This window comes from Trichosurus vulpecula, chromosome 4 (genome assembly GCF_011100635.1).
Source record: "Trichosurus vulpecula isolate mTriVul1 chromosome 4, mTriVul1.pri, whole genome shotgun sequence".
Classification (NCBI taxonomy): Eukaryota; Metazoa; Chordata; class Mammalia; order Diprotodontia; family Phalangeridae; genus Trichosurus; species Trichosurus vulpecula.
The window spans coordinates 425,470,861-425,490,504 of NC_050576.1; the positions used below are offsets into that span (position 1 = coordinate 425,470,861).

At 35.9% G+C, this 19,644-nt stretch overlaps 1 protein-coding gene across 1 annotated transcript in view; it reads left to right on the forward strand.

The window, feature by feature from the left end:
* LOC118848678 (centromere protein C-like) overlaps positions 1-19,644 on the forward strand; it is a 71,063-nt gene that overhangs the window by 21,302 nt on the left and 30,117 nt on the right. The window contains exons 8-11 of the mRNA XM_036757680.1: positions 1,533-1,733; positions 11,280-11,583; positions 14,580-14,690; positions 17,677-17,756. Of these exons, the coding sequence (XP_036613575.1) occupies positions 1,533-1,733; positions 11,280-11,583; positions 14,580-14,690; positions 17,677-17,756 (696 nt within the window). The remainder of the gene's footprint in view (positions 1-1,532; positions 1,734-11,279; positions 11,584-14,579; positions 14,691-17,676; positions 17,757-19,644) is intronic.

Here is a 19,644-nt window from a genome sequence, read left to right on the forward strand (position 1 = left end):
ATAGTTTGTCAGTATCAGACATTGTGATTGGACCTATCTCTCTGACTACAGCTTCCTTGTTTCTTTTGCTTCCTCAAACTGGGTGATTTATCCAGTAAACAAAACATTATTTTTGTGACCTTTCTACTTTCAGTCCTTGGGAGGCATTGCCCTATCTCATGGTATTAATTATCACTTCTGTGCTAATGACTCTCTAATCACCCAAATCCAAGCTCCAGCCTAGTTTTACATTTACCTTTTAGACAAGTTCTGACTCTTTCTTCATCTCATTTCATTATTGATCTCTCCTCACTCTTAACTGCTTTTGTATTTATAGCATGCAGTTTAATCTAGCAGTTTAAGAATGTACTATGTATGCTACACTTAATATTTTGTCATATCAGTGCATAATTTTGATATGTGAATCTTTTTACTTGTTTTATGTGTATATCATCTCAACTTGATTATAAGATATGTTATATGCAGGATTTGTTTTAAAAATTTTCTCGTATCCTGAAGGGCCTAGCATTATGTTAACCACATATTAAGTACTCATTAAATAACTTTAAAGAAAATTTTTAGTGGTGAAGTTCTTTCTTTTGTCTGTCCGTGCTAACCCTTTTTATGTCCATCTCTGTCTTAATTTTTCATTATACACAAATTCTAGGTTGTAGGTGAACTTTAAAATGGAATGATTTTTACTTCTTTTTCTTATCTTTGGTTTTTAGCAGCTAAAATAGTACAGCTAAAAGTTATCTTTTTCTTTTACCAAGTAGTTTTATATATATATATATATATGTATATGTATGTATGTATATATGTGTGTGTGTGTGTGTGTGTGTGTGTGTGTATCTCACTTCCCTTAAAGTCTTCTAGAACTTTCTTAATTGTCTTTTGCATTAGTGGTGGATTATTTTTTTGGATATTAGCTGATTTTAAGCCTTTATAACTCTTGTCAACTTATGCCAATCATTGTTTTCTTTTCCTCTATTTAAATTGTGTCACTATTCTCTAATTTCTCTTTTCTCAGTCTACAAGTGAGCCTCTCTTTATGGAATGAATGAAGAAAACATTTGTTGAGTACTTATGTGCAAAACACTGTGCTGAACACTTCAACATACACGTAGAAACTTAAATGCGAATGGGAAAAATCCTTTCATATCTCACCTAGAGTGAAGTCGAACAAAACTCTGCTTTTAAAAAAAAATTCTCTGCTAATTTACATAAAATGTAATAATAGGAAAAAAGCCTCATATTTCATATTTGTTTCTAAGAATATTTTTTATGGCATGGAAGTAAATACTGGTTTTCAATATGATTATTTTTGGTAAATATGAAACATGAAAATTTGCCATTAAATTTTGGTAACTGGGAATTTTACAGAGAATTTAATTCTTTTTTATAAAGACAAAATCAAAACTTAAGGGTTGAATTTAAAACATCTTTCAATTTGTTTTGTATGTCCTGAGTTGTCTTAAGTCTTTTTCCCCACTTTCTGAAAAATCCCCTCTTCAATAAAATAGTAATTATTTTTTCATGCTTCTTAATTTCAGGAAAAGACAAAAACAATAATGGTGTTTCTCAACAAATTCAGAAAAAAGGACATTTAAATAAGACAGCATCTAAAAACAAACAAATGTCTAAGAAGAGAGAAATTATACTTCAACAAAATCAATCTCCAAAGTTCACTATTACTAGAAGTCGACGAATTTCTAAGCGTCCGTCTAATTGGTGGGTAGTTACAACAGAACAAAGTAAGTATTCCCATTTCACAATGAACAGTTTCCTCTCCTCCGGCTGTCTTCCTTTCCTGTTCATTTCATCTATTTGTACTCCTTCAGACCTGGTTTCCTTCATATGACCCTGCATCCCTGGCCATTTTCTCCAACTCATACTGTATTGTTTCTCATACCTCCTGACACGCTATTCTTGGAGCGGGGGAGATAAAATACTACTTGCTTCTAATTGTTACTCTCATACGTAACATAACTCCTCTGAAATTACATCACAGTTTTTCACTGTGTACAAGTTATAGTGACTGTTGACTATTGGCCACCACAAAATCATTTGTCCTTTTTTTTTTTTATCCCCAATAAGTTACTACCTGATTCACTGTTGTCTTCTTCTCCCTAGCTCTTGCCTTTGTACTAGAGGACTCTAGTCTCTCCATATGACCTCTAGGATCAAATATAAGGGCATTCAAAGACTTTATAACCTAGTCTGCCTCCTCCCCTTCCCCCCCTCACCCCATTCTCCCTCCCTTTCCAGTCTTCTAACTATTTACCTTACTGCCCTCTCTTTTCCTCCCAAAATGTGTTCTTCAGTTAAGTGACAATAACCTCCTTGCTGTCCCTTGAAAAAGACAGTGTATCTGTTAACTCTGGGACTTTTTTTCCACTGGCTGACTCCATGCTTGAATTGCTCTCCCTTCATCTACACCTCCTGGCTTACCTAGCCTCTTTGAAGTTCCAGCTAAAGTCTCACCTTCTACAGGGAGTCTTTCCTGATTCCTCTTAATTCTAGTGCCTTTCCCCGTTGAATATTGACAATTTATATTGTATATAACTTGTTTATACTTAGTTATTTGCATATTGTTTCCCCCATTACATTGTGAACTCTTCAGGAACTGGAACTATCTTTTACCTTTCTTTGTTCGCTTGTGTCCAACTCTTTGTGACTCCACAGACCATAGAATGTCAGTCCCTTGTTGCAAAAAATTTCTGCAACAACAAGAAACCAAGGCACAAAATCCTGAACATGATCAAGTTATGAGAAAGGCTAGCAATTGCCAATAAATGGGATCCGCGGCATCTCCAATGGCTGAGGATGCCATTGATAGCCAGAGCAGTTCTTTTTTATACACTGAAAAGATAAGATTGTATGAGGTACCAAAAATTGTTTTGTGATGAAAACTAAACTAAGACTATAATTGGGCTATAGCAGAGCTAAAGGGCAGGCATGCATTTGGCCTGATTCCCAAGAGGGGATCTCCAGGACCTTTGACAATGGGGAAAACACAAAATTGAAAAACATTTTCTGGACAGTCCTGTGTCAGGCACCTCTCTACACCAGAGCAGTCTGGTACAAGGCAAAACATTTTTTTTTAAATTAACTTATTTACTTTTAGTTTACAACATTCACTTACACAAGCTTTTGAGTTCCAAATTTTTTCCCCCTCCCCAAGATGGCATGCAATCTGACATAGGCTCTACATATACATTCACATTAAACATATTTTCACATTAGTCATGTTGCAAAGAATTATAACCCGTGGAATGAACCAAAAGGAAGAAGAAACAAAACAAAAAAGAGAGCGCAAATACTGTGCTTTGATCTGCCTTCAGACTCCATAATTCTTTTTCTGGATGTGTGTGGCATTTTCCATCATGAGACTTTTTGGAGTCGTATAAGAAAGAACCTTGCAGTGCTGAGAAGAGCCAAGTCTATCAAAGTTAGTCATTGCATAATGTGGCTGTAACTTTGTAAAATGTTCTGGTTCTGCTCCCCTCACTCAGCATCCATTTATATAAGTCTTTCCAGGTTTTTCTGAAGTCTGCCTGTTCATAATTTCTTATAGCACAATAATATTCCCTAATTGATGGGCATCCCCTCAATTTCTAGTTATTTGGCACCACAAAGGAACCACTATAAATATTTTTGTACATGTGAGTCCTTCTCCCATTTGTATGGTCTCTTTGGGATACAGCCCTAGAAGTGGTATTGCAAGGTCAAAGAGTATGCACATTTTTATATCCTTTGGGCATAGTTCCAAATTGCTCTCCAGAATGGTTGGATAAGTTCAGAACTCCACCAGCAATGCATTAGTGTTCCAATTTTCCCACATCTTCTACAGCATTCATCATTTTCCTGTTTTGTCATGTTAGCCAATCTGACAGGTGTGATGTGGTACCTAAGAGTTGTTTTGAATTGCATTTCTCTAATCAATAGTGATTTAAAGCATTTTTTCATAAGACTATAGATATCTTAAATTTCTTCCTCTTAAAACTGAGGCAAAACATCTTATGATGGTTCAACTCAACTTCTCTTCCCCTCCCTCCCAACCTTCTGAGGTGAGTTAGATGGAGTCCAGGCTGTAGCCCGTAGGAATAGGGAAGGTAAACTGTTATAAACTCGACTACCAAGGCATATATAATCAAATCTAAATCTGATCCAGAAGTACTGTTTGTAGTGATTAGATAAAATTGTCAATAAGTAATACAAAATAAAGTAGGGTCTAAGTTTTTAATTTCACACCTTTCTGTCTTCCACTATCTTCCAGAGTCTGTCTAAGCTCATATTCATGGTTTCTATGACACTATCTGTCTCATCTTCTGCCATCCCCTTCTCCTTTTGCCTTTAATTTTTCCCAGCATCAGAGTTTTTTCCCAGCGAGTCCTGTCTTAATATGTGGCCAAAGTATTTAAGCTTCACCTTCACTCAGTATTTGTCCTTCCAATGAATAGTCCAATTTCCTTAAGTATTGACTGATTTGATCTCCTTACTGTCCTAGGGACTCTCCAAAGTGTTCCGTAGCACCAGAATTTGAAAGCATTGATTCTGTGGCTCTCAGCTTTCCTTATACACCAACCCTCACAATCATATTACTATTGGAAAAACCATAACTTTGACCATGTGGGCCTCTGTTGGCAAGGTGATATGTCTATTTTTTAGCATTCTGACCAAATTTGCCATAGCTTTCCTTCCAAGGAGCAAGCATCTTTTAATTTCGTCTTTTAATTTCAGTCATTGTCTGCAGTCATCTTTGAAACCAAGGATAAAAAATCTGAGAATGCTTCCATTTTTTCTCCATTTATTTGCTAGGAAGTGATGGGACAGATGCTTGATCTTAGTTTTTTTCATATTAAGCTTCAAGCCAGCTTTTGCACTCTCATCTTTCACCCTCGACAAGAGGCTTCTTAATTCTACTTCATTCCCTGCCACCACAGTGATATTATTACCTTGCGTATCTAAGATTGTGGATATTTTCCCCAGCAATCTTAATTCTGGCTTTTGATTCATTCAGCCAGACATTTCATAGGATGCGCTCTGCATATAAGTTAAATAAATAATGTGACAACATACAGCCTTCTTGTACCCTTTCCCTAATCTTGAATGAATTGTTGTTTTCAGTTTTCTGTTCTAACTATTATTTCTTGAAGTGCATGCAGGTTCCTCCAGAGACTAGTGAGATAATCTGGTACCACCATTTTTTTTGAGGATTTCTCACATTTTGTTGTGATCTACACAGTCAAAGATTTTAGTATACTCAATGAAGCAGAAGTAGATGTTTTTCTTGAACTCCCTTGCTTTTTCCATAACCCAGCAAATGTTGGCAATTTGGGCTTTAGCTCCTCTGCCTTTTTGAAACCTGATTGCACTTTTGGAAATTCTTGGTCCGCATAATTCATGAAAGCTGGCTTGTAGAATCTTGGTCATAACCTAGCTGGCATGTGAAATGAGTGCAGTTGTTCAATAGTTCGAAGATTCTTCGGCATTGCCCTTTAGGATTGGGGTATGAGCTGACCTTTTCCAGTCCAGCGCCCGCTGTTGAGTTTTCCAAATTTGTTGGCATGTTGAGTTGTGACACTTTCATATTACTATCTTTTAGGATTTTAAATGGTTCAGCTGGAATTCTATCACTTCCGTTAACTCCTATTGTTAGCAGTGCTTCCTAAGGCTCACTTGACTTCACTTTCCAAGATGTATGGCTCTCAATCACTAACCACATAACGGTGGTTATCAGTGATGTAAAAATTTTCCTTATGCAGTCCTTCTGTATATATATATTTTTTAATAAGTGTGTTTTTTAACACAAATCAAATTGGTTTTTAATTCACTTCTATGCATTTGTTAAATTCACACTGTGTAAATCATACATACCATACAAGTTCATTTGATGTAACTGAGGATCATTGATCGTTGTTCCATATAGTACTTCTGGCTCCAGAGAAGAAAGTGAGGCTGGTGACTTTGCACAGCCCTCCGTCACTTAAATCTAATTCACTTACAAACCATGACATCACCTTCCTGATGTCATGGTCCTCTTTGAGACTGAAGGACAACAACAACCTGTGTGCAGTACCAGCTGCCCACTGGTTACCACACTGGCCAGTTCTAGTTGGACAACACAGCTCCTTGCCTTTCCCTTCCTCTGTCTACATAGAGCATTATACCCTTACCTGCAGGTGCTCTGCCCAAAGAAATGTAAATTTTGATGGCTGAAATCTAGCAAGATGTCTTGGGGTTTACTAGCTAGATTTCTCTCTTTTTTTCCCCTCCATACTTTATTATTTAATATTTTTTAGTTTTCAGCATTGATTTCCACAAGATTTTGAGTTACAAATATTCTCCCCATTTCTACCCTCCCTCCCCTCAAGATGGCATATATTCTGATTGCCCTGTTCCCCAGTCAGCCCACCCTTCTGTCACCTCCCTCCCCATCCCTTTTCCCCTAGGGCAAGATAGATTTCTGTGCCCCATTGCCTGTATATCTTATTTCCCAGTTGCATACAAAAACAACTTTTTTTTTGAGCATCTGCTTTTAAAACTTTGAGTTCCAAATTCTCTCCCCTCTTCCCTTCCCACCCACGCTCCCTAAGAAGGCCACACATGTATCATTATGCAAAACACTCCCATAAATAGTCATGTGAAAGACAAACTATATTTCCCTCCATCTTATCCTGTCCCCCTTTATTCAATTTTCTCTCTTGACCCTGTCCCTTTTCAAAAATGTTTGCTTTTGATTGCTTCTTCCCCCTATCTCCCTCCCTTCTATTGCCCCCCTTTTCTTATCCCCTTCCCCCTACTTTCATGTGTGCTAAGATACCCAATTGAGTGTATATGTTATTTCCTCCTCAAGTCAAATCGGATGAGAGCAAGATTCACTCATTCCCCTTCACCTGCCCCCTCTTCCCTTCCAATGAACTGCGTTTTCTTGTCATTTTTATGTGAGATAATTTACCCCATTCTATCTCTCCCTTTCTCCTTCTATCAGTATATTCCTCTGTCATCCCTTAATCTAATTTTATTTTTTTAGATATCATTCCTTCATACTGAACTCACCCTGTAAGTCCCTTTTGATTTCTCTTTCCTGTTTACCTTTGCATGCTTCTCTTGATTCTTGTGTTTGAAAGTCAGATTTTCTATTCAGCTCTGGTCTTTTCACAGAGGAAACTTGAAAGTCCTCTATTTTATTGAAAGTCCATATTTTGCCTTGGAGCATTATACTCAGTTTTGCTGGGTAGGTGATTCTTGGTTTTAATCCTAATTCCTTTGAGCTCTGGAATATCATGTTCCAAGCCCTTCGATCCCTTAATGTAGAAGCTGCTAGATCTTTTGTTATCCTGGTTATGTTTCCACAGTACTCAAATTGTTTCTTTCTGGCTGCTTGCAGTATTTTCTCCTTGAACTGGGAATTCTGGAATTTGGCGACAATATTCCTAGGAGTTTTCTTTTTGGGATCTTTTGTAGGAGGCGATCAGTGGATTCTTTCAATTTCTATTTTACCCTCTGGCTCTAGAATATCAGGGCAATTTTCCTTGATAATTTCTTGAAAGATGATGTCTAGGCTCTTTTTGATCATGGCTTTCAGGTAGTCCAATAGTATTTAAATTATCTCTCCTGGAACTGTTTTCCAGGTCAGTGGTTTTTCCAGTGAGATATTTCACAGTCTTCCATTTTTTCATTCTTTTGGTTCTGTTTTATAATTTCTTGATTTCTCATAAAGTCACTAGCTTCCACTTGCTCCAATCTCATTTTTAAAGTAGTATTTTCCTCAGTGATCTTTCACACTTCCTTTTCCATTTGGCTAATTCTGCCTTTCAAGGAATTCTTCTCCTCATTGGCTTTTTGGAGCTCTTTTTGCCATTTGGATTAGTCTATTTTTTAAGGTGTTATTTTCTTCATTATTTTTTTGGGTCTCCTTTAGCAAGTCATTTACTTGTTTTTCACGATTTTCTTGTATCACTCATTTCTCTTCCTAATTTTTCCTCTACTTCTCTAACTTGCTTTTCCAAATCCTTTTTGAGCTCTTCTGTGGCCTGAGACCAATTCATATTTTCCTTGGAGGCTTTTGATGTGGGCTCTTTGACTTTGTTGACTTCTTCTGGCTGTGTGTTTTGATCTTCTTTGTCACCATAGTAAGATTCCAACGTCTGAGTCCGTTTTCGCTGCCCATTCATGTTCCCAGCCAACTACTCGACTCTTGAGTTTTTTGTCAGTGTATGACTGCTTTTAGAGTAGAGAGTACTTTGTCCCAAGCTTTAGCAGGTTTTTTTCAGACCTATTTTCAGAGCTACTTCTACAGAGCAAGCTCTGCCACGGCTCCTTCTCTCTCAAGAACCACCAACCTGGATCTCGACCCAGATCCAAGCAGGTTCTCTACTCCCACTTTGATCCGCCACTTAATTACTCCCACCAGGTGGGCCTGGGGCCAGAAGCAACTGCAGCTGGTGCTCTTGAAGCAGCCCCAGAGCTGCACCACTTCCACGCCCCTGAGCTAGGGCCTACCACACGTTCCTGTCACTCTGATCTAGCAGTTTTTCCACTAACCTTCTCTGTTGTCTTTGGCATTTGTGGGTTGAGAAGTCTGGTAACCACCACAGCTCAGTGATTCAGAGCCCTACCGCCTGTTCCGCCTGGCTTCTGGTTTGGTTGGCCCTGGCACAACCCATGTTGGGCTGTGCTCTGCTCCCAGCGATAGACCCTTCCCAGTGACCATCCAGTCTTTCCTGTGCTGGAGCCCTGCTTCCCTCTGCTTTTTTGTGGGTTCTGCAGCTCTAGAATTTGTTCAGAGCCATTTTTTATAGGTGTTTGGAGAGACTTCGGGGAGAACTTAAGCAAGTCCCTGCTTTCCAGCTACAGCTGCCATCTTGGCTATGCCCCCCATAGATTCCTCTCTTAAAACCCTTCTGTATATTCTTACCACCTTTTCTTAAATTCTTCTACTTCTGTTAAGTCTCCATCATTTTTGTCTTTTATCTTGCGCAGTTTTTGCACAAAACATTCCCTTGATGTCTCCTATTTTCCAGAAAGATATGTCTTGTCTTTCCCATTCATTCTATTGTTCCTTATCTCTCCTTGGTGTTCTCTCCAACTATGCATTCCATTGTGTATATCTTCTTCCTCCTTTGCCCTTCACTTTCCTTAGTTATTTATAAAGTCTTATCAGATGGCCATTTTGCTTTTTTGGTCTTCTTTTTCTTTAGGATGTTTTTTTGTTATTGCTTACTGTACAGTCTTGTGAACCTCTGTCCGTAATTGTTTAGGCAGTCTGTCTACCAGATCTAATCCCTTAAATCTGTGTGCATTACAGGAATTTAAGGGGTTAAATTATCATCTACCCTTTCCACTTGTTATAAAATCATATCTATAGCTGCTGAAGTGAACAAATAAAGTAGTAAAGATAAAGATATTATGTGATATGAAGATACTGCGTCCACCATAATAGTGGTATGCAGAAGTTATCTGGGGTAGAGTAAGGGGGAAGGCAAGGTATCCTTCCTAGTTTCTCTACAGAGTAATTGAACATTTTATTAAGAATTATCATAAGTTGTAACTGTCTGCTTTGAAGCTGAGTAATATGACTAGTAAAGATGGGAATCCTTATTTTTTTTCTATTGTGATTGGAACTCCCCTTGCTTCCTTGGTAGGTTTGTGTGGGTCAACAGACCACTGACTCAAATGAAAAAGCAGAGGTGTCTCGGCTTTCTCAGGTAGAAGCAAAACAGAAGCTTTATTTGATCAAGTCTCCCGAGAATTGGCCATCTCCCACTACCAGGGCAGAGATAGTAGTAAACAGAGGCAAGGGGGAGAAGGCAGGCAAGGGGATATATATCCTTGTACAAACAATTCTAAGAAATCCCACCCCAGAGGCTGGACCTCTGTCCCCATTTGCGGGGACAGGTGGCCTCACAATCTAACCAAGAATAAGTTTTACCCAATACCAGCACAGAAACTACAGAATTACCTTATAAGGAAACTTTAATGTTAAGATGGTGGTTTGTGACTAGGCTAGGGGAGGGGGAGAGGGGAATACCACCTCATTTCCCCGAATTTGTATGATTTACAGGAAAACGAAACTTAGGCCTAGTGAGGTCCACATCCTAACTAAATTTGTACTATTTGAGTATCACCTTGCCTGAGTTATCCATAGGGAAGCTTTCACAATCTTGTATTCCATTCACAGCTGAGGTGACATCTACAAATCTAAAGAAGAAGGGGGAGAAAGACATTCCTAAATAATCAGATTCCCACAGACTCAAATTTATCCCATTTCCCTTTTCTCTAAATATTGATTCTCAAACATTAAAAATACATATACACACACACACACACACACACACACACACACACACACACACACACATATACCTGTGAAGTCTTCACGCTTTATTCTCTCACTACCTCACACAGGTTCATTTTTGTCCCCTAAATTGCCCCCAGATTTTCCCCATGACAACTTAATGACCAATGTTTTGGTAAATGGGCACCTTGAAGAACTTAGTAACAATACTGAAGCTTAATGTAATAGTACCGAAGGTGGATTATTCGATTTCCTCTCTTTTTTTCCTGCTTGAGACTTTGCAGCTTTAAAGATTCTTAATGACAAAAAATTGAAGAGCCACTTTTTTTCATAATTTTTTGAGGTTCTTTCATTTCATGAATAATAGTAGATCTAACAATGAGAGCCTAGCTTATCACAGTTCTCTGCATCCAGTAGGCATTTGAGAAATATTTTGAATTCAATGTCATATTTGGATAGCATTTTATTATTTTCAGAGTGCTTTTCACAGTTATTAAGTATTTGATCCATACAACTATCATGTGAGGTAGGTAAGGTGCATAATAACATTTCCAGTAATAGGTAGTGATGAAATTAAGGTTCATAGTGACTTGCCCAGCTACATGTAACTAGGAGACAGCACAGCAGGGACTTGCACCAATGACTTCAGAATCATTGTCCTTTCCTCTAAACCTGGGGTGGGGAACCTGTGGCCTTCTAGATCCTTGGGTGTGGCCTTTTGTCTGTGTTCAAGTTTTACAGAATAAACCCTTTTATTAAAGGGATTTGTTCTGTGAAGTTTGGATTCAATCTAAGGGCCACAATTGAGGACTTAGAGGGCGGTATGTGGCCTTGAGAGCCCTCAGGTTTCCCACCCCTGCTCTAAACCATTCCTGCCTTAAGAACTGATTTGCAATGTAGAGTACTACAGATATTGTGAAGTGCTGCATAAATGTAAATCATTTTTGGTTGTGTTGACCACAGCTTGTTAATTTCAGATTATCCTTAAATTTTTTAGGCAATGTGTTTTACAGTCCTACTTTAGAGTTACCAGTAAACCATAAAAAAAAACCCAAACCATCTAAGGAAACGGAAAAGATACCTATCAAGACTTTGGGGAAAGGACCTATTCTACTCAAACAACAGAAATCATCTATTTGTGCCAAGCCAAAAGAAGCATCTATTCCAAAGAAACAAAAAAGAAAGAAATTATCATATTCAAGTGATGAAAATTGTGATATGGTGCACACAGTTCCCACATCAGAAAAACAAGAAGGTTCACTGAAAGAAACTCCAAGAAAGACAAATGTTGCCTGTTCTAGGTAATATCCATTATTTATACAATGTTTCTTATAATTGGTCTGATGCAATTTCCACATTTTTCCTCTTTCATCAAAAAGTACGTTTCATTTATTTGATATAATGTCAGTGCAGCTTCAGAGCTTACAGATATTTTCTTTCTAGGAATTTTAAACATGTTCGTCTTAGGTATTTCCTTTTATGTTATGATGATACTATGTGATAGATAGGAGAGGTATTATTTTTTGATTTAGAAACCAAGGTCAAGAAAGGTTAAGGAACTTTCTTTTGGCAAGTTAGGGGCGAAGCTGCAATAGGGGACCTATGCTATTTTTTTTTTTTTTTGCAGGGGGGAAGGCAAGGCCATTGGGGTTGTGACTTGCCCAAGGTCACACAGCTAGTGTCAGGTGTCTGAAGCCGGATTTGAACTCAGGTTCTCCTGACTCCAGGGCTGGTGCTCTATTCACTGTACCACCTAGCTGCTCCTGTCTGTGCTATTAATTGTAATCTTCCAGTATAGACATAAAAAATGAATTACTACTCCTTTAAATATTGTTTAGATTAATTTTTTTTTCCTGTATAAGATCATAGGTTCATAAATCTAGATTCTGGAGCTGGAAGGGCCCTCAAAAGTTCATCTAGTCAAGTACCTTTCTTTTACAGATTAGGAAAATGAGGCCTGTGGCATGTAAGTGACATAAGTGGTAAATGAATATCAGGGGTGGGATTTGTACCAAGGTCTCTGATTCCTGGGGCAATTGATGATTTGTCATATGAGTTATTTAAAAATAATATCTGACCGTAGAAATAGTCAGACATTGAAGTCTAGATGTATGACTTGTCTGTGCTCATGTAGCATGTTACCGGCTCCAGTCAGCTTTAGAATCCATTTCTCTTGACTCAGTAGGTTTCCTTCACTTAATATGATACAGGTATGAAATTATCAGGCCATGAATAGTATCTTAGTTATGCATATTTATGGAACATTTTCTTGTAAAGATGACTTTCACTAAAAGCAATGAATATTTATTATGCATATTTTATATTGGACTTTTTTTTTTCGATAAGTTTATTGATGTTTTTTGTTTTTATCCAAGTTTCTGTTGAGACTAAAGCAGGATTTTACATAAGACTTAGTAGTTTCTGACAGTGTTACTTTTAAATATACTAAAGGAATGCACCAAAAATTTAATACAGTAAAATAATACTTGCTAGGAAAACAAATAGTGTGTGTAAACGTGTGTGTATGTGTGTGTGTATGCACGTGTCTGCGTGCATGTGTGTGTGCCTTTGTAAATAAAATCAAATCATAGAAGTACTTGTTGTGGTAGAACACCCAAAAGTCAGACAGAAAGGTGTTTTTTATGTGTGTATGTGTACATATATGTATATATTCAAAATATGACAGCACTTTTTGTGGCATATAGTAGATATTTAATAAATATTCATTACCTAAATAATATACATATGTGTGTATACATATAAACATATAGCAGTACTAGAAAAGTGTGTATATATTTACATGTGTGTATATATTTACATGTGTGTATATGTGTATGTGTGTATATCTATATATGTGTGTGTATATTTGTATATGTGTATAAGTATATGTATATTTGTATATGTATATATATATATATTTTGATGTATTTGTATATATGCATGTGTCATTTCTTCTGTTGCCAATATGGTGTTGAGTCTAATTCCTAAGCTTAGCTAAGCTTTTTCCAGTAGGCACAGTCTCCTCTGGCTCATATGGAAAGCCCTTCCAGTCTTCTAAAAATTCTGCTTAAATTATTTATGAAACATTTTCTTTCTTATATTTTAATTTACCACTTTTCCCTTTTTAGTCAGGCCAGCAGGAGAAAAACTAGATGATTGATTTGAAAATACTTTTAAATACAATATTATTATAATGTCCATCCAGTATAACCTTGAGAATCAATATATTAATTCAAAACATACATTTAGTTGTTTTAATAAAAAGTATTTTTAACAATATTTCAATTAATATTTATTTAAATTTTAAGAAAATGACTTTTACACATTTTTTTCTCTTAGGTATCTTTAAATTTCAAAAGTTGTAGTTGCTAAATTACCTTTTGCAGTATTCAAAAAGACCAAGTTGTCTGAAAAGTTTATTTTTTCAAAACAGCACTTTAATTATCAAGTTGAACATATCTCTGCTAGGCGATGAGCTTTAATTGTTTAAAGACTAGGAAAGGGTATATGATGCAAGTTTGTATATTGACCATGTACCTTAGCCTATTGTAATCAAAACAGTAAGTACTAGATATGAAATCAAAAGACCTGGAATTAAGTCCCGGTCTTGACACTAACTTGCTTGAATTGGTTTCTTTTTTTAATATGTAGATATCAGTTTCCTCACATGTGAAAATAAATCAGTTTGTGAAATAAAACTGCACACACCTAGTCCTTCTCTTAGAAGTATGTGTGTGTGTGTTTGTGTTTTTGTAGGGGGTTATACATATTGTACATACCCATTTGACTGTAAGCTCCTTAAAGGTAGGGGCTGTGTTGTTTTTCATTTCTGTGCCCCATTCTTTGGCACAGACTTTGATTGTTGTAAACATTTGATATTAAATGTTTGTTGAACTGAACTGAATTGAGTTTCCTTATAAAAAAATTTCCATTTCACTTTAATGGGTAATAAACATAATTGGCCTTGAGTATTTCTGAAAAGAACTACCCAAGCAGAATAAAACCACCTATGTAGGTTAGTTCCAGGGTATTCATTTCTTGCCAGATAATGGTTTAAAATCAAAATTCTAAGTATTCTTGCCATTTTGAAGACGAAACCCTCTTGAAGATCTTGGAATCGAGTCCTTTACTCAACTCTAGTCTTTAAAACCACAGCAGAGTACCCATCATAAAGTATACTGAACACTAGTTGTCAGGAAGGAAAGGAATGGGTAAGATGATAAAATGTCACTTATTGTACATAGTGTGTTTGTTTGGTTTTATGTGTATGAGCAGTTTAAAACTTTTATTTCCACAGTACTGCAGAACCCCTTAAGGAAAATATCAATGATGTTCAAAATGCAAATCTGACACCAACAATGCCAACATCAGATTCTAAAACCTTTGTGACTTCAACTATGGAAGATAGGTATTGGTCACTAGATAATCAAAATTAACCTCTCCTTTGATGTCCAATAGTATGTTCTTTCTGATTTAGTGAATTAAAATTATGGTTTCATTTTAAAATGCTTTGGGGGGACAGACCAAGGTTTTCACAAGTTTTGCTGTATCAGCAAAAGATAATGGAGATTGACTAAATGTTGAAAGGAGGAAGATAGGTTGGCTCTGTGTTGGGAAGGGGGACTGAATGTATCCAATTGAAAGAAAAGAAGGTAGGAATTGACTACTTGGACCACTTGTGACCAACTCTTTAAATTTAGAAGTTGTGATTTAGATTTTAAGCTTTATTAGATCTATGTGTTTTAAACACTGAAGAGGTTGAAAACATGATTTTAAAAAAAAAAGACATTTAAAATTTTTACGTTAAATTACTGAGTTGCGCATTCATGGAATGCTTTAAAGCAGGGCCATTTTGTTTTAGTTACAACTCTTACATTTTATCTAAAAATGTTATAGATTACATATGAGAAATGGACTTAATGTCAATTCTGATTTTTCACATTAGTAATTTCAGAATTGATTTCATTTTTATCATAACTGGACGTATTCATGGATCTGTGATCTCAATGACGTAGCTACTGCTATCATTCGTAGACATCTACAACGTAGCTATATATTCTCATCCTATGCATCTCTTGTCCATATCCCTCAAAGAAGGTCCAATCTACTACACGGAACTTTGTTCTATATCTTTTCACATTTGTATGGTTATTAAGAGAACACTCAGATTTTGTATTGTTTATCTGTCACTCTTGTTGTGTGATTGACATTCTCCTTTTATTGTCATACATATCCCTGATTATTATACAGGGTATTCCTAAAGTCTGGACACATAGGCAAAAATGCATATTTTCAAGAAATGAAATGAATGAAATTTTCAACAACATTTTATTTAATTGGGATATTAACAGATAACATCTTCAATATGATTTCTATCATTTGTGATGCAAAGGTTGATGCACTTTGCAAGATTCATGTGAAGTCGATGCAATAATTCCACATTGCCGTCGATTTTAGCATATTCACCCTTTATGTGTTCAATCAAGTGTGTTGCATCTGTGATTTTCATTGAGTATACCTTCTCCTTTAGCATGCCCCAGAAAAAGAAGTCAAGGGGGCTAAGGACTGTTAACATTCCAAATATTTTAAAATATGCATTTTGGCCTATATGTCCAGACTTTAGGGACACCCTGTATTCTTCATATTGCTTTTTCCATTCAATTTTTCTTTGGCCGCCTATTTGATGCCTACCGTTTGTCACTCCATTAACCTTTTGCTTGACCTGCCTTTGGTTGTTAAGAGATTATGATATTCAATAACTATCCTATGACCAGAAGATTGATTTTGAAAAGAAGAGCCCGTGTTTAAAGGTCCTTAAAAACACTTTGTGACTTCACAGTGGCAATACAATTAGTTCTCTTTTTCCTCACCAATTGTGTGCAGATTTTTGCTGTTCTGCAGGGTTTTTCTAAGATGTGTATAGAACTGCTCAGTGGTTTGCCCATATAGCTTCTAATATTCTTTATTCTCATGAGTTTATGTGTGGCTAAACTCTTTTGAGTGACTATGCATCCAATTTAAGAGGCTTTGCAATGTTTTGGGGCTTGATGTTAACAACAGTCTAGTTCATAAATAGCAATATTCAGAGGGACTCATTCTACAGGGTCTCTTCCATTTGGACTATACATTGGACATCCTCCCAAATAGTATTAATCATAATTGGTGAGCATGAAACCTCCCTGTTTTATTCCTCACTTAATATTAATAATCTGAGGGTCATTGAACAAACGTTATCTCTGCTCTTATATCTTTCAAAAAATCTTGTGTCATTTTGTTATATTCATGGGAGACATTTTGCTGGGGAAAAGCCTTTAAAAGTGACATTTTGTTCTGCTGAATCACGTGCCTTTATCTAAAGTCAGTAAACATAGTTGGAACTTTTATTTAATTCCACAGTTAGCCAGTTGCGCCACTGTAAAATTATGATCTACTGTGGAATAAGATTTGTGAAAGTCTAGCTGTTTCCTTTTCATGCCTTTATTAAGAATGCTTTTGATATGTGTTGCCAGATTGTCTACTCTTAGGCTTGCTAGTGTGGCCAGTGTAGTGGTGATGAGGGCTTTTTCACTTAGGTAGGCTATCCCTTGTAATGTAGTTTTAAGGACTGGAAAGACTTTGCTTTTCATCGTGGTAGAACCTCTACTACTAGAGCCCATTCTCAATGACATAGCCCTTGACAAGTCTTTGTAACCTTAGTGTATTGAGGCATTTGAGTAGGTACATGCAATGTAGTATAGTAGGTAGAAGGGAAGATATAAAGATAACTTAAACATAATTGAGCTTAAAAGTCATAAAAGTATGTTTATCTTTTATGATAGCCAATTATGAAATTTTAATGCATATTTTTAAAAAAAATGTCATTTTCAGATATTTTGCTACTTCCCTCTCTTTCTATAATTCCTCCAACATATATCATTCATGTCTTTTTCAAGTTTGCTGAGTTGATTAGTTTGAAGTAAAACCTCATAGTTGTTTTGATTTGCATTTCTCTTATTAATAGGGACAATTTTGCATAAGGTTTTTGAGAATTTGTATTTCATATTCTTAAACTGACTATTTATAACTTTGGACCGCTTGTTTCTCGGTCTTGTATGTTTGTATCAATTCTTTATATATCTTGTCTATCAGACTTTTATCCAGAGATTTTCAATGTGATAATTTTTTTCTAATCTAGTTTCTCTTATTCTCAATGTGTTTGTTTGTACAAATGTATTTAATTCCAGTTATAGAAGTAAAAATATTTTTCAGCAAGTATTACTCTTGGCATGCTCTTTTCTCTATCGATTTTTAATTTATAAGAACAAAAATTATAATATTTCTTGAAGAGTGGAATAACTTTCATTTTTTAATACAGTTTGGATTTTGAGAATTCTTTTTCTTTTCCCTTTGTAAAGTGGACCAGCCAGGTTAAGGAGTAATGTTTTGACATCTACAAACAACAAAATCTTTGGAGATGAACAGGAATGTGGTACAAGTAAGTCAATGATAGTTTACTCTTTTTTTTTTTTTCTTAAATTTGTAGAGCCTTGTAAAGAAATATTCAGTGGTGATATGGTATTTTATATAATACGTTTTATATTATCAAGGCCCCATACTCTCTCTTCATACTATTACTTTTGGTGAGTTCATCCTTCTCATGACATGGGTTCATCTATCATCTCTATGATTAACAAATCTATACCTCTAACTAACTTTGCCACCTGTTACCCACCTCCTTCTAAAACCTCTTGAGTTCTTGACCCTCTATTCTCAAGGGCTTACTAACACCTCCTACTTGTATATTACACAAAATCATCATCTCTACTCCAAACCTATCTTTCTATTCTTCCTTATTTCTCTTAATGGAATTAATATTCTTCCTTTTGAATGCTACCAAATTATACTTTCCCTCATTTTCCCCAGACCCCTGTCTCCATTCACTCCTATTTCTAATCACATTATGATCTATTACAGTTCTATATCAATCTGTTAAACATATCTATTCTTTTCTATTTTCACTATTTTCTTAATTCATACCCTCATTACCCTCATTACCTCTCCCTTGTACCTGTATGCCTGTATTTTCTTTTCACTTCAATCCATTTCAATCACTCATGTTAAATCACTTATAATTTTTTAAAGTTGAACTAATAGAAACAGTTCTATGTACAAAGAACAAGAAAGATTACATAAGAACTATACTAGAGTATTTTTAGTGTATTTTTTAAAAAAGAAGTATAATATATATCTATGTATATCTCTAAATAAAATGTAACAAGCTAGTGACAATATTATTCTATTTATGTTCCTTTTTACACACTTTTATTGTGGGAAGTGGTGATACATTTTTCTGTGAGCTCCTTGAGATCAGGGACTGTTTTTGCCCTTTTTTTCCATCCCTAGCAATTAGTACAGTGCCTTGAATGTGGTAGGCACTTAATAAATGCTTATTGACTTGATTATTTAACATTTTAAAAATTTTGCATTAATGCTCTCTTTTTTACTATATATATCACTATTCATTGACCTATAAACTATACCTATAACCCCTACCACAACCCTCAGCATTAGATCATCTCCCTTGTAATGAACATATATAATCCAACTATACGAATTATAATATCGCAGACCCTGGAAGGGTTTGTAGAGGTTGTCTAAACCACTGTATGTACACACACACACACACACACACACACACACACACATACATCTATAAAACTTGTGTTTTTCTAAATCAATATACAGCCCTCAGAGATCCTTATGCATAGTTTAGTGGCCCTCTTTTGTATTTGGGTTCAGCACCTTTTGTCTAGACCAGAGGTTCCCAAACTTATTTGACCTATTGTCCCCTTTTTAAAAAAAAAAACAATTTACTCAGTGTCCTCCTGGAAATCTACTTTCTTTAACCCTGTAACAGTTTTTTTTTAAATTGCATAATTTAAAAAAAAACCAAATGTTTTTTTAAAAAATGATACATTTTAAATTTAATAATTTATTATAAATTTGTGGGTTTTTCCCCCCACATTGAAATTTTGATGACTCAATATTGTGTCATGTAACCATATAGTATTGTATTGTAAACAGATCATTACACTCACATATTCTTTCTGATGCATGCTGGGCTTCCCAACAACGCGCCACATACTTGCCTGCAAGCACTTGCTTGTTAAGACCTGTTGGCGGACTTGACCAATGATGCATTCTAACTTGCATTTTGTGTGTTTGTTTGGAAAATAATACAATCATTATGACTTTAATTCTGTTATACAGCAAATGAAATGGTTTGCTTCCACCACCCACTTATTTTTATTCAACACCTCCCAATTGTTCCCGAGGCTACTACACTCCGTCATTTTTTCAGTGCCCCCCAGGGGGCAGTATCA